The following is a 13,112-nucleotide window of genomic DNA, read 5'->3' as shown; positions in this document are numbered from 1 at the left end:
TTAAGACATGACGGTCATTCAATAAGGAACATTTCAAGAACTTTTAAAGTTTCTTCAAGTGCAGTTGCAAAAAATATCAAGCACTATGATGAAACTGGCTCTCATGAGGACCGCCACAGGAATGGAAGACCCAAAGTTACCTCTGCTGCAGAGGATAAGTTAATCAGAGTTACCAGCCTCAGAAATTGCAGCCCAAATACATTCTTCACAGAGTTCAAGTCACAGACACATCTCTACATCAACTGTTCAGAGGAGACTGTGTGAATCAGGCCTTCATGGTCGAATTGCTGCAAAGAAACCACTACTAAAGGACACCAATAATAAGAAGAGACCTGCTTGGGCCAAGAATCACGAGCAATGGACATTACACTGGTGGACACTTGTCCTTTGGCCTGGTGTCCAAATTTGAGATTTTTGGTTCCAACCGCTGTGTCTTTGTGAGAAGCGGTGTGGGTGAACGGATGATCTCGGCATGTGTAGTTCCCACCGTAAAGCATGGAGGAGGAGGTGTTATGGTGTGGGGGTGCTTTGCTGGTGACACTGTCTGTGATTTATTTAGAATTCAAGGCACACTTAACCAGCATGGCTACCACAGCATTCTGCAGCGATACGCCATCCCATCTAGTTTGGGCTTAGTGGGACTATCATTTGTTTTTCAACAGGACAATGACCCAACACACTTCCAGACTGTGTAAGGAGAGGGATTGAGTGCTGCATCAGATGACCTGGCCTCCATAATCACCCGATCTCAACCGAATTGAGATGATTTGGGATGAGTCGGACGGCAGAGTGAAGGAAAAGCAGCCAACAAGTGCTCAGCATATGTGTGAACTCCTTCAAGACTGTTGGAAAAGCATTCCAGGTGAAGCTGGTTGAGAGAATGCCAAGAGTGTGCAAAGCTGTCATCAAGGCAAAGGGTGGCTATTTGAAGAATTTCAAATATAAAATATCTTTTCATTTGTTTAACACTTTTTTGGTTACTACATTATTCCATATTTGTTATTCCATAGTTTTGATGTCTTCACTATTATTCTACAATGGAAAAAATAAAGACAAACCCTTGAATGAGTAGGTGTGTCCAAACTTTTGACTGGTACTGTATATACATGAATTAATGTATCATTATTAACAGTAGATAACATGTTTCTGAACACTACTAAATGAATCCTTGTGTGTGTGTGTGTGTGTGTGCCCCATGTCCAGTGTGTGTGTTTGTCCAATGAGTGTGTGTTCATTGAGTGATACAGGAATACTGACCTCAGAGTCTCCAGTTTACAGTGGGGATTCCCCAGTCCAGCAGAGAGCAGCTTCACTCCTGAATCCTTCAGGTCATTGTTACTCAGAGCCAGCTCCCTCAGGTGTGAGGGGTTTGACTTCAGAGCTGAGACCAGAGAAGCACATCCTTCCTCTGTGAATAGACAGCCTGACAGCCTGCAAAGAGTCAAATCATATTAAAACCACACTGCTATTCTTTGGTGTTGAGTAATTTTCTTTCTGTGAGTATATAACATGTTTCTAAACACTACTGAATGAATCCTAATGATGCCATGAATGAGAAAGATCATGAATGAATCATGAATAATAATGAGTGAGAAAGTTACAGAGGCTACAACAAAACATGCTAACCTCTCACCGTTAACAATTATTAACATCAAATAAAAGGTGACATTATATAATGAAACATTCAATCTGAAATCCAAAATGCTGGAGCATAGCACCAAATTTAAAACTGTAAGCTTCACTGTCCAAACACATATGGTGTGGAATATGTGTGCCTGGTAAACACATGTGGATCTGGTGAACAGTTATCACTTGTTGACCAACTACAGGAATACTGACCTCAGAGTCTCCAGTTTACAGTGGGGATTCAAAAGTCCAGCAGAGAGCAGCTTCACTCCTGAATCCTTCAGGTCATTGTTACTCAGATCCAGCTCTCTCAGGTGTGAGGGGTTTGACTTCAGAGCTGAGACCAGAGAAGCACAGCCTTCCTCTGTGACTCCACAGCCTGACAGCCTGACAGAGAGATCATCATGATTTCACAAACACACTGTTAATTTAACACCAGTAGTGTAGAAGGACAATGGCAGATGCATTTGGTTTATTCTCTTAAACAACATATAGATTAATCTTCCGTCTCCTAGAATGGTATGGTCATATTGTTATACAAATGTGAACACCAATGCACTGATTCAGTAGGTTTTTCAATATAATATAATATATTATATACATATTATAATATATATTTTTCTCTAAACTGAATATTTCTTCCTGATGATTAGTACTTAAATGTCATTTTATGTACTCACAGAGCAGCTCTGGAGGCTTTGACCACTGGCAGCAGCCTCAGAAGACCTTCCTCTGATCTGGAGTATTTCTTCAGGTCAAACACATCCAGCTCCTTTTCTGAAGTCAGCAACACAAAGACCAGAGCTGACCACTGTGCAGGTGACAGTTCTTCTTCTGAGAGACTTCCTGATCTCAGGTAGCTTTGGATCTCCTCCACTAGAGAATGGTCATTCCGTTCATTCAGACAGTGGAACAGATTGATGCACCTCTCTGGAGAGGGATTCTCCCTGATCTTCTTCTTGATGTACTTGACTGTTTCTTCATGGCTCTGTGAGCTGCTTCTTGTCTTTGTCAGTAGACCTCGTAAGTGCTTCTGATTGGACTCCAGTGAGAGGCCCAGAAGGAAGCGGAGGAAAAGGTCCAGGTTTCCTGTCTCACTTTGTAAGGCTTTATCCACAGCACTCTTGTAGAAAGTAACTTCAGGCTTGTAGTCTCTGAACAGCGAAGAAAAGTTGCTTGACTTTGATTGAGGTTTGGCCATTAGATTCTCATTGTTGTTGATGAATGAGAGGAACACATATACAGCAGCCAGAAACTCCTGAATGCTCAGATGCACGAAGCAGTACACCTTGTCCTGGTACAGCACACATTCCTCTTTAAAGAGCTGTGTGCACAATCCTGAGTACACTGATGCTTCATTGACATCAATGCCAGCCCTTTTCAGGTCTTTTTTATAGAAAATCAGATTGCCCTCAACAAGCTGTTGAAAAGCCAGTTTTCCCAGTGACAGAATGCTCTCTTTATTCCAGTGTGGACCTGTCTCTTCTTTCTCAAGATACTTTTTATTCTTCTGTTTGGTATGAAACACCACAAGGTGTGAGTACATCTCAGTCAGAGTCTTGGGCATCTCTTCTCTCTTATGTTTCAGCATGTGTTCAAGGACTATTGCAGAAATCCAACAGAAGACTGGAATGTGGCACATGATGTGGAGGCTCCTTGATGTCTTTATGTGTGAGATGATTCTGCTGGCCAGGTCCTCATCACTGAATCTCTTCCTGAAGTACTCCTCCTTCTGTGGGTCATTGAACCCTCGTACCTCTGCCACCTGGTCAACACACCCTGAAGGGATCTGATTGGCTGCTGCAGGTCGGGTAGTTATCCAGAGGAGAGCAGAGGGAAGCAGATTTCCCTTGATGAGATTTGTCAGCAGAACATCCACTGAGGTTGACTCTGTGACGTCAAAACAAATCTTGTTCTTCTGGAAGTCTAAGGGCAGTCGGCACTCATCCAGACCATCAAAGATGAACAGAACTTTGTACTTGTCGTAGTTGGAGATTCTTGATTCTTTGGTTTCCATTGAGAAGTGATTGAGAAGTTCAATCAACGTGTGTTTTTCCTTTTTCATCAAATTCAGCTCCCGAAAAGGGAATGAAAATACAAATTGGACATCCTGATTTGCTTTTCCTTCAGCCCAGTCCAGAATGAACTTCTGCACAGAGACTGTTTTTCCAATGCCAGCGACTCCCTTTGTCAGCACAGTTCTGATAAGTTTGTCTTGTCCAGTTAAGGGTTTGAAGATGTCGTTACATTTGATTGCAGTCTCTGGTCTTGCTTGTTTCCTGGTTGTTGTCTCAATCTGTCTCAGCTCATGTTCATTATTGACCCCTCCTGTTCCACCCTCTGTGATGTAGAGCTCTGTGTAGATCTTATTGAGAAGTGTTGGGTTTCCTTGTTTAGCGATCCCCTCAAATACACATTGAAACTTCTTCTTTAGATTAGATTTGAGTTCACTTTGGCAAATCACAGCAAGCTCATCTGAATCTATAAATAACACAGAGGATATTAATATTACGTCTGTTTTAATGCCTACAGTATTCTAGGACTGTTATAAAATTTTAAATTATAATCCTTTATTCTCTTAACTGACTTTATAAATGTTTTCATAATGCATTACAGACTGGTGTGACTGATTATATTATTATTGGTATTTTCTCTCTCTCTCTCTCTCTCTCTCTCTCTCTCTCTCTCTCTCTCTCTCTCTCTCTCTCTCTCTCTCTCTCTCTCTCTCTCTCTCAATTAATCAACACAACACATCCCTGCTGCTACTTGATGAGGTCACTAGGTGTTGTGTTAAGGCTGCTACAATATCATTGAGTTACACAGCTACTTTAGCTGTACTTTAGCTACAGCTTTTAAATGTTCTTAAACAGCATTCAACATGAGGCAGACAGCTCTTACTTTTCTCCAGTGTGTCAGCAAGCTCCTTCTGGTTCATTTTCCTCAGGACGTGCAGTGTGATCTTCAGAGCCCCCTCTCTGGCACTGCTCTCCTGCTTCTCATCTTCAGCATCCACCACTTCCTTATCCTGCTTCTGACTCTCAAAGCCTTCTGGGAGTTCTGGACTTAGAATCCTCTTGAACCTCTTCAGCTCCTTCTTCACAAATGTCATGATATTCTCTTCAAGCAACTGAAATAAATCAAGTAAATAAGTTAAGCAAGAGACTAAATGCTTTCTCATTAACACATTAATGAATGATTGACAGATCAACTTTACTTGAGGTAAACAAAAACAAATGTACATAACAGGACCACATACACTGAATATGGAGGCCAGGTCTGTTTGATGACTCTGGAAAGACTGACCACTGACAATCTCTGACTCTGATCTCTCCTGTTGGTTTCTGCAGAAAAAACATGAGATTACATCACCTCATCCAGGGAGAACACACACACACACACACACACACACACACACACACACACACACACACACACACACACACACACACACGCATGCGCACACCCACACACACACAGGGAGGGAATGTTGTGTTTGTTTAATATTGTTTAAGGACTATGAAAATGGAAAAAAGGTTTAGCCTATGGATTATGAAAACAACAAAAATAAATGGTAAAAAGGGAGAGGAGAAATGACTAGAGACAGTGTTGTTTAACTCACTGACCATGACCATGAGTTCTTCTTACCTTTGTTCAGTAGAAAAGTCTCCCTTTCTAAACATTATAGGTTGATTCATAGACTTGTCACTCTTCATGGACACACAGCTGGGTACAGGGGAGGCTGGTCTCTCCTGCTTGATTGGGCTTCAACACAACAGAGACAAACATTACGTCTCTCATCTACTCTGAGCTCAGATGGGGAAACATAACAAGAGTTTCATTCTAAAACGCTATATATACATTTTCAGAAATGTACAGGGGAGGCAACAACAATCACCCCATTATACCCATTTGGTTTGTAACTCAGTGAACCTGCGCAGCATTCGCTCAATTTGATGCCTACGAACGAAGACTTCGATGCATATCAAATTATCAAATTACACAGCAGCCTTTTAGAAACAACAAGTCCTCAAAGAAAAGGTTCTTTCTTAATTAAAAAATGTATTCTGGCTGTTTAAATCGCCCACATCTTGAAAAAGAGGACAGGGACATGCGTTTTATTTAGATTGTACACTTTTTTCTTAAAACAAATATGGTTAACCATGACCAGAAAATGTTTAATGTTTGATGGCTATCCACCAGCCATCGCCTCTTAAACTCTGTCTCCCTCACTATAGGTGACCACAACATGTACTCTGGTGAACAGGGTGCACGCTCACCAAGTAGCCGTAACCTTGTTAATAATAAGTTACCTGAGGTAAACCTACAGGGTTAACGCAGGCAGGTCTCATTGATAACAATAGTGAAGCTGGCTTTGTGACGCAGAACAATGGGCTGGGAATAGAACGTTCTGAAGGCGAGTCGGTGCCACGGAGCTCAATAGAACTAATAGGAGCTGGTAGGGTGAAAAATGACCAAACATAAGGCCTGTTTTTTCGCGATTACTTCATAACCAGGGACATAAGGTAATATTATGAAACAAGGCTCCATGGCAGATGCAATTAACTACTTTTATCAGAAAAAAAACGTTGTTAAAAATTGAGGCACCCCGAAAATAATATTCAAAAGTTCAGTCCTTGGACACAGAGGGGTTAAACATTAAAGTTACCGTCCATCTAGTGAAGAGAGGAGAACCGGACAGAGGGAGCGTAGGCCAGCATCCGTCAACAAGAGAGGGAGAAGCCCTCCACGGTATTTAACAGGTGGAAAAAACAACCAGGGAGCTCCATCGGTCCACAAAAATGCAGGAAGCCGGTAATGATTTAGTGGTAGCTAGGGTAACTAGGATGCTGCTGGTAGAGTAGCTAGCTTAGCTAGCTGTACCGACTAGCTTGGCTAACTAGCAGGTCATTCGTCTGTCCCTTGTCTCGAGGATGATGACAAATCTGGTTAACCACAAAATGAAACAAGAATAGCGAGTGAAAAGGATCTGGCTACACTCATACTGTCCCTGACCGTAAACCAAAAAGCAAATTGAACAATAAACGTCGGTGTCTCAACACTGTAACGAACTCGGTCGTTGTTCCCCAAGATCACCTCAGCCCACTCTGCGCGTAACTGGACAATATGCTTGGCGCCAAACCGTACGTGGACGCGGGCAGTTCTGTACGGGGACGCGGGCAGTTCCAGAACGCAGACATGAGCAGAGCCACACAATAAACTAAACCCAGTCTTTACAGTGGCTTGCATTTTTTTAATTATGTAAAACAAACATTCTACGTTTTTTTTCTAACAATATTTTGAGATCTGGGCCCATATCCACAAAGTTTCAGAGTAGAAAATTGGTTGTATAAGTGCTGAGAATAAAGACTTCTACACTTATGGGTATAAATTGAAGCTATGCATGAAGCCTCTAGTCCCACCTAGTCGGCAGATATTTAGGACACCTCATGAGCTGTCCTAACCAGTTAAGAGTTAACAGCAGGTGTCTTGATAATACTATAGAATAATGCAGTGAGTCAGTGGTTCCTGCGCCACATGTAATTACTTTGGAGTAGATCATATATTTCTATATGATCAATCCATAAATAATATAGATATGTCTTGTGCTTTTGGCAATGATTTATGTATAATAATTCTGTATAAGTGATACCATGTATGTCTGCATAGATTAACTCATGCTTATTTCTGAAGATAAACTCAGGTTTTCACCCAGCGGCTAAGGAGTTGGAGCAGTGGCAGGAGTTGGACCTATGGCAGAAAGGTGGCTGGTTTGAATCCCGGGCCGGGCGCTGGAAAAAACGGGCGGGCTTGATCTGACCACTGGAAGGCTGCTGGGTTCACATCCTCAAAACATTCTACTTTTGTTGATCAGAACTCTAGAGGTTGTTCTTCACTGAACCCAAAAATGTATATAACTTTTAGTGGTTCCATATATTAAGGAAGTGATAGAAGCCTTTTTGGTTCTATAAGGAACCTTATTTTCTAAGTGTATAATAAACACGTTTTCTTTTGATTATTTAATTACCTACATCATGTTATTTCAAGTTATCCCTTTGGAGCGGAACATCACGTTATTAAAAAATAATCCTAAATTGGCCATGGCTATAAATTGGGCAATTGAAGGCATCTAGGGCGAAATATGTGTTCGATGAAAATGAACATTGTATGCAACGTAGTAGGCAACATTATTGGCAAGGGACTTGATGCCTACGATGCCAAAGCTATTTAGAGTTGTTAAACGGGTGTGAAGAGTGTGTTGGTATATTTATCCAGAGCGATTTACAGTAAGTGCATTCATCTTAAGATGGCTATTTATTTTAGAAATAAACGTAATAAATTATTCATAAAATTGTCATCTCACCTCTTAGCTTTGGTGTCATGTTCCCCAGAGAGACGCATTTTAGAGGCAGGGCCCCCCTCCTCTCTCTCCCCAGAGAGACTCCTTTTAGAGGCAGGGTCCCCCTCCTCTCTCTCCCCAGAGAGACTCATTTTAGAGGCAGGAACCCCCTCCTCTCTCTCCCCAGAGAGACTCATTTTAGAGCACTGACCCCTAAACAGAGATGCAGCATGTTGGTTGTGGTGAACACAGTGACAACTCATTCTAGAATGTCAATTGTTCTCTTTTACTCATGATCTCTTAGAAATAAAACATTTACTAACAGACACATCCAAACAGTCAGGTGATTTAATTTAATCACATGAACATTGTTACATTCCTCAACAAGAAATAAAAAATTGTCTCTCAAACAGAAGAAGGAACTAACAAAGAGTCACTAACAACAACCAAAACGAAACAGGTGGTTTTAGGAGGGGTTCTGAAAGACACTCATGGGGGTGTCGACTAGTGATGGGAATCAGAGGCTTTCTGAACGCTTTGGGGCTTTCACCAAATTGTGCCGAAAATGCCATTGATAGATTTGAGTGCTAATAAACAACAATTAGTTAGAATGTGGGGTTCGCTTTTTGCCTCCAGGTTCACTATGTTTTGAAAAACGATACATATGTGACTTTCAACGTGGCACCGTCATAGGATGCCACCTTTCCAACAAGTCAGTTCGTCAAATTCCTGCCCTGCTAGAGCTGCATGTTTGTTGATTTATGTAATGTATTTTATCTATTGAAATATAATTTTGATATAGTTTAAAATGTAGTTTCATGGTCATTTATTTTGTTTTCCAGAATCTCTGAGATCAGTCTTTCCAGTACCCAGTCATCTGTCCATGAAGAGTGACTTCTCTATGGATCATCCTATACATTTTAGTGATAAATCAGGGACCTTTGACCCCAGGTAAGTTACTGGTCAGAATTGATGATATTACTATTGAAGAGGAGAATCTTCTAGATCTGAAACCAGATGTATTTTGTGTATCTGAGCATATAATTTGCTGTTTATGTTACATATTTTAATACACTGAGTGTACAACATTTTCCACAACATTTCCAACGGAGACCATCAGGTTGGTAAGTCATCATACTGTAGCTCAAACCTACTGTGATGACGACCTAACTTTATAATAGTTCGTAGCCTACCTAGCAGAATCTGCCCGTCTTACTTTCAAAATCAACACATTTATCCTTCTTCTAATGCAGTGGTGTAAAGTACTTAAGTAAAAATACATTAAAGTACTTCTTAAGTAGTTTTTTGGCGGTATTTGTACTTCACTTTACTATTTATATTTTTAACAACTATTACTTCACTAAAGAATTCCTAAAGAAAATAATGTGCTTTTTACTCCATACATTTTCCCTGACACCCAAAAGTACTCATTACATTTTGAATGCTTAGCAGGACAGAAAATGGTCCAATTCGCACACTTATAACAGTAACCAGAGGGTGGCGCTAACAGTTAGTTGCATGCCACAGCAGTAACTCATGACATTGTACCGACCTTGCTTCAGTTTTTTTTTCTTATAGTCCTTCTTCAAGACATCTCTCTTAACATTATTTTTGATAAACATATAATTTACTCTAAACCAGTTTTAGCTGTGTTTTTTTCCTCCAAAATGTGATTTACTGTAGACCTTTAATAATTGTAAACAGGCCTACAAAAATCCAAAAGGTTTTAATTTGAGAATGTTCATTTGTATGCCTCAAATATTAAACTGTCTTTAATTATCTGATGATTAGTTGAATCAGGTGTGTGAATGCTGGGCAAGAACAAAAGGATTGAGAAACCCTGAGATAAACATAAAACCCTATCATTTAAAAGCTCCTCCACCATCTTTACCAGACGTTTGACTGATAACATGTGATAACACTTTGAAAACTGCTGTCTGTCAGCAACTAAGCTCAAGTAGCAGTTCTACTAACTAGTACTATCTCATTACAGGTATTCATTCACATACTCTGTCCTTTAGAATAGATTACTGTTCAGAAATACTTAGAAATACTCACTTTATTTTTTTGTTCTCTCCATATAGTGTTTTCTGCTCTGTGGTCTCAACATGGATCCTGTACAAAAGAACACATGTACTTTCTGTTTCAGCTCAACCGTCTCCCCTTCCTGATAATAAAGTGTTTTATTGGTATCTTCCACTAGATGGCAGTAAACACCTGCTGTAACTAGACCACGACTATGTGTTCGGTTTCTTGGTCCTGGTGACTCCTGGGCCCTTATTCATAAAGGCAGTGTCTCAGAGTAGGAGTGCTGATCTAGGATCAGGTCCCCCCTGTCCATCTAATCTGTTTCATTATGATCTAAAAGGCTAAACTGATCCCAGATCATTACTCCTACTCTTTATGAATACTGTCACAGGTGACTCCTCAAGATGAGACTCATGATTTATAAGTTATATTCTTTAATAATCAATTAATATCATTAATTGAACTGTTTTGCCATGAACAGATCTGTGACGTCTTAACTTAAAGGTGCTATATAGACTTTATGGTCATTTAAATGGGGTTGAACATTCATCCAATCAGATTGTGTAAAGGATTTTATGAGTTCAGAAAAATACTGACTTGGAAGCATCTCTCTGACCTCACCCTGCTGAAACACACTCAAGTAAACAGTTATATGCTTGTCTGGCTTTACCCACTTTTACAGCTAATGTATGGACTTGCATCCATATGAATCAGTGGAAAATACAGACTAGTTAGCCATCTCCCAATAGATGGACCCCACGCAGAACTTTCAGCAATGCAGCATCTTCAGTAAGCGAGTATTCCAGACACTCTCTTCTTATGAACCAGTTGCTATTAAATGAAGGTTTTTGGACAGAAAACCTGCGGCTACGGTAGGATTCTAGGCTAATCTGGGCTGGCACATCTGTTCCAAGATAGTCAGGAACAGTCGGAGGTGGAGGGGGCTGTGGAGCCATTATCCTGGCGGTGCTTGTGGAAGGGTGGGTAGGCTCTGCACACGGAGCTAACTGGAGCTCGGCAGCATCATCACTGTTGGGCTTGCCGGCGGCCTCGCTGGTTTGATGATGCTGCTGCTGCTCATCACTCTCCTTTGGCTTTGTTTGGCTACTTTTTGTACCATTGTCTGAAGAAGCCTATTGTGGTGAAACGTCAGGAGTACGTTTTTTTTTTAGAAACTTTTAAATAAGCCACATGGATGCTAACTGGGTACTCAGCTAAAACTAGACAAATACACCTTTTTATTTTGGTATTTTGGGGACCAAATAAATGTATACCAACAGTGGACAATTCCCAGCAAAAGCATGGAGCTACAACTCTCTAGTGGAGAATAGAGGGAGTATTCCCCTTGGAGAATCCAGAGTGGCTCACTGAAGAAAAACATATTGGAGAATAACAACAATCTCAATTTTAAGCTTTAAAGAAAAAAGGGGAATTCCTCTGAAAATCAGGAACACCATTCTTCCTCCTGCCCCACCTATTGTCCCTGTATGAATGTTAGTTGGCATCTAATTGAAGAACATACTGCTTTATAGATCCCAGCCTGACAAACAATTGTTTGGCCCTTACTTTGAGCACTTTGCACTGTGCCTCCATTGAGTCTCCATGTGTCAAGCAGTACAGAGAAACGCCCTCTAGATGACAGCAGAGGCCTGCTCTTGGATCTACCCTGTCTAACCACCAGTTTAGTGACCTTGTTCCATCAATATGTCCATACTACTTCACGACCTATTTGAGGCCTTGACCAGCAATGTCCCATTGGGCTCAACCAAGCAGAGAGTGAGGTTCTAGAAAGAGGAATGACTTTCATACCAACTCCTAAACAGGTGGACTGCGGGGAGCTCCGGAGGGATCTACACTTCTATCATAGAAGATTGAAGTTATTAGATCATTTTGATTATGAAACAGATTTTCCTCATATACTATTTCCAAACCCCTCACATTGGGAACCTCAGTTGGAGTCAGTGTCAGAAACTATACAGACTGTTATACGTAGGGATGTGGCTTCCTTTTCACAATTCAGAACCCGACCTGTATATCAGCTTAACCTTACACATTTTTCAAAAAATCAAGCTCTAGAAACATTGAACATCAATCAGAATATAGTGATTAAACCAGCAGATAAGGGGCCTCAGATTGTTGCAATGGATAAAGTGAATATCTTCTTGAAGCCAATAGACAATAGGATAATGGTAAACACTATGTTCCATTGTCCCACTCAACACAACCGGAAAACACAAAGATGAATCCAGGAGATAGTGAGTAAACTATATGAGGATAAGTACATTACAGATAAACAGATGGTCTATCTTTTTGGGGCAGATTCTCCAAGGCCTAGGCAGTTTTACTTACTGCCTAAAATACATATCTCCTGAGACGTTGGCGGTTCCCTACGGCTGACCAATAGTAAGTGATTGTGTCTCAGAATCTTCCTGTATTGCTGATTATATTGACTTTTATATCAACCCTCTATCCCAGAAACACCCCAGGTATGTTAAGGATAGTTATGAATGCAGGGTTTAATACTATTGTATTACTCTTTATATTAACTTAGCTACTGACTTGTTCTATTGTTGTTGTCAAGAGGTTAACCTGCTAGTCAGCATGTCATTACACTGTTAACTCCATGTATATGACAAATAAACCAACTTGAACTTAGAAGGGAAGGGGGAGGGCAGCCAGAAAGGGAGGGGAAAAGATGGCCAGCTAAATTACAGTATGTGTCCTCAAATGTTATGTCATCTAAACATCTCACATTAGCTGGAAGAACTGACAAATGAAATGAATCATAGAGGTCTCATAACTTATTCCATTCTACAGGTCCATTGTTTTGTCTCATGTCTCTTTATATTAATATACCCTAGGGACTATGTAGCTGTATTGAAATCACCTTGTTTTATAACCTTCTTTGTTGCTCAGTGGTACTTCAATTGGCCGGACCATGCCCAATTCTTTCACACAGTAATGCTCCAGCATCCACTCAGAGCTTATGCATCTAATGCATTCCTCAAATACTGCAGAGTTGTTAAGCAAGTCCCATCTTCATCCACATGTATTTGCTTATTTTTAAGATGAAACCTGAGAGGATCACTGTAGTGTGTCATAAATGCATCCAAAATGGTTC

At 40.6% G+C, this 13,112-nt stretch overlaps 2 protein-coding genes and 1 long non-coding RNA gene across 3 annotated transcripts in view; 1 reads left to right on the top strand and 2 right to left on the bottom strand.

The window, feature by feature from the left end:
* Positions 1 to 8,133, bottom strand: part of LOC311122412 (NLR family CARD domain-containing protein 3-like) — a 62,593-nt gene extending 54,460 nt beyond the window's left edge. Inside the window, exons 1-2 of the mRNA XM_084196771.1 lie at positions 7,988 to 8,133; positions 5,272 to 5,388 (exon numbers count right to left, since the gene is read on the bottom strand). Coding sequence (XP_084052897.1) covers positions 5,272 to 5,388; positions 7,988 to 8,115 — 245 coding nt within the window. The 5' untranslated portion in view covers positions 8,116 to 8,133. The remainder of the gene's footprint in view (positions 1 to 5,271; positions 5,389 to 7,987) is intronic.
* LOC311122410 (NLR family CARD domain-containing protein 3-like) lies at positions 2,492 to 4,850 on the bottom strand (the record flags this gene model as incomplete). The annotated part of the gene is made up of 2 exons (XM_084196770.1): positions 4,525 to 4,850; positions 2,492 to 4,107 (listed from the first exon to the last, which is right to left on the bottom strand). Coding segments are annotated over exons 1-2 (1,896 nt in total), but the record flags the coding sequence as incomplete, so codon positions are not given.
* Positions 8,134 to 8,832: 699 nt separating the features above from the next.
* Positions 8,833 to 10,194, top strand: LOC311122414. The gene is made up of 2 exons (XR_014612433.1): positions 8,833 to 8,914; positions 10,048 to 10,194. It is a non-coding gene; the product is annotated as an uncharacterized lncRNA (long non-coding RNA).
* Positions 10,195 to 13,112: the final 2,918 nt, after the last annotated feature.

Source organism: Coregonus lavaretus (assembly GCF_964263955.1).
Source record: "Coregonus lavaretus genome assembly, contig: HAP1_SCAFFOLD_890, whole genome shotgun sequence".
NCBI lineage: Eukaryota > Metazoa > Chordata > Actinopteri > Salmoniformes > Salmonidae > Coregonus > Coregonus lavaretus.
Note: the sequence above shows the minus strand (reverse complement) of the source record. Positions and strands in the feature narration are given on the sequence as shown.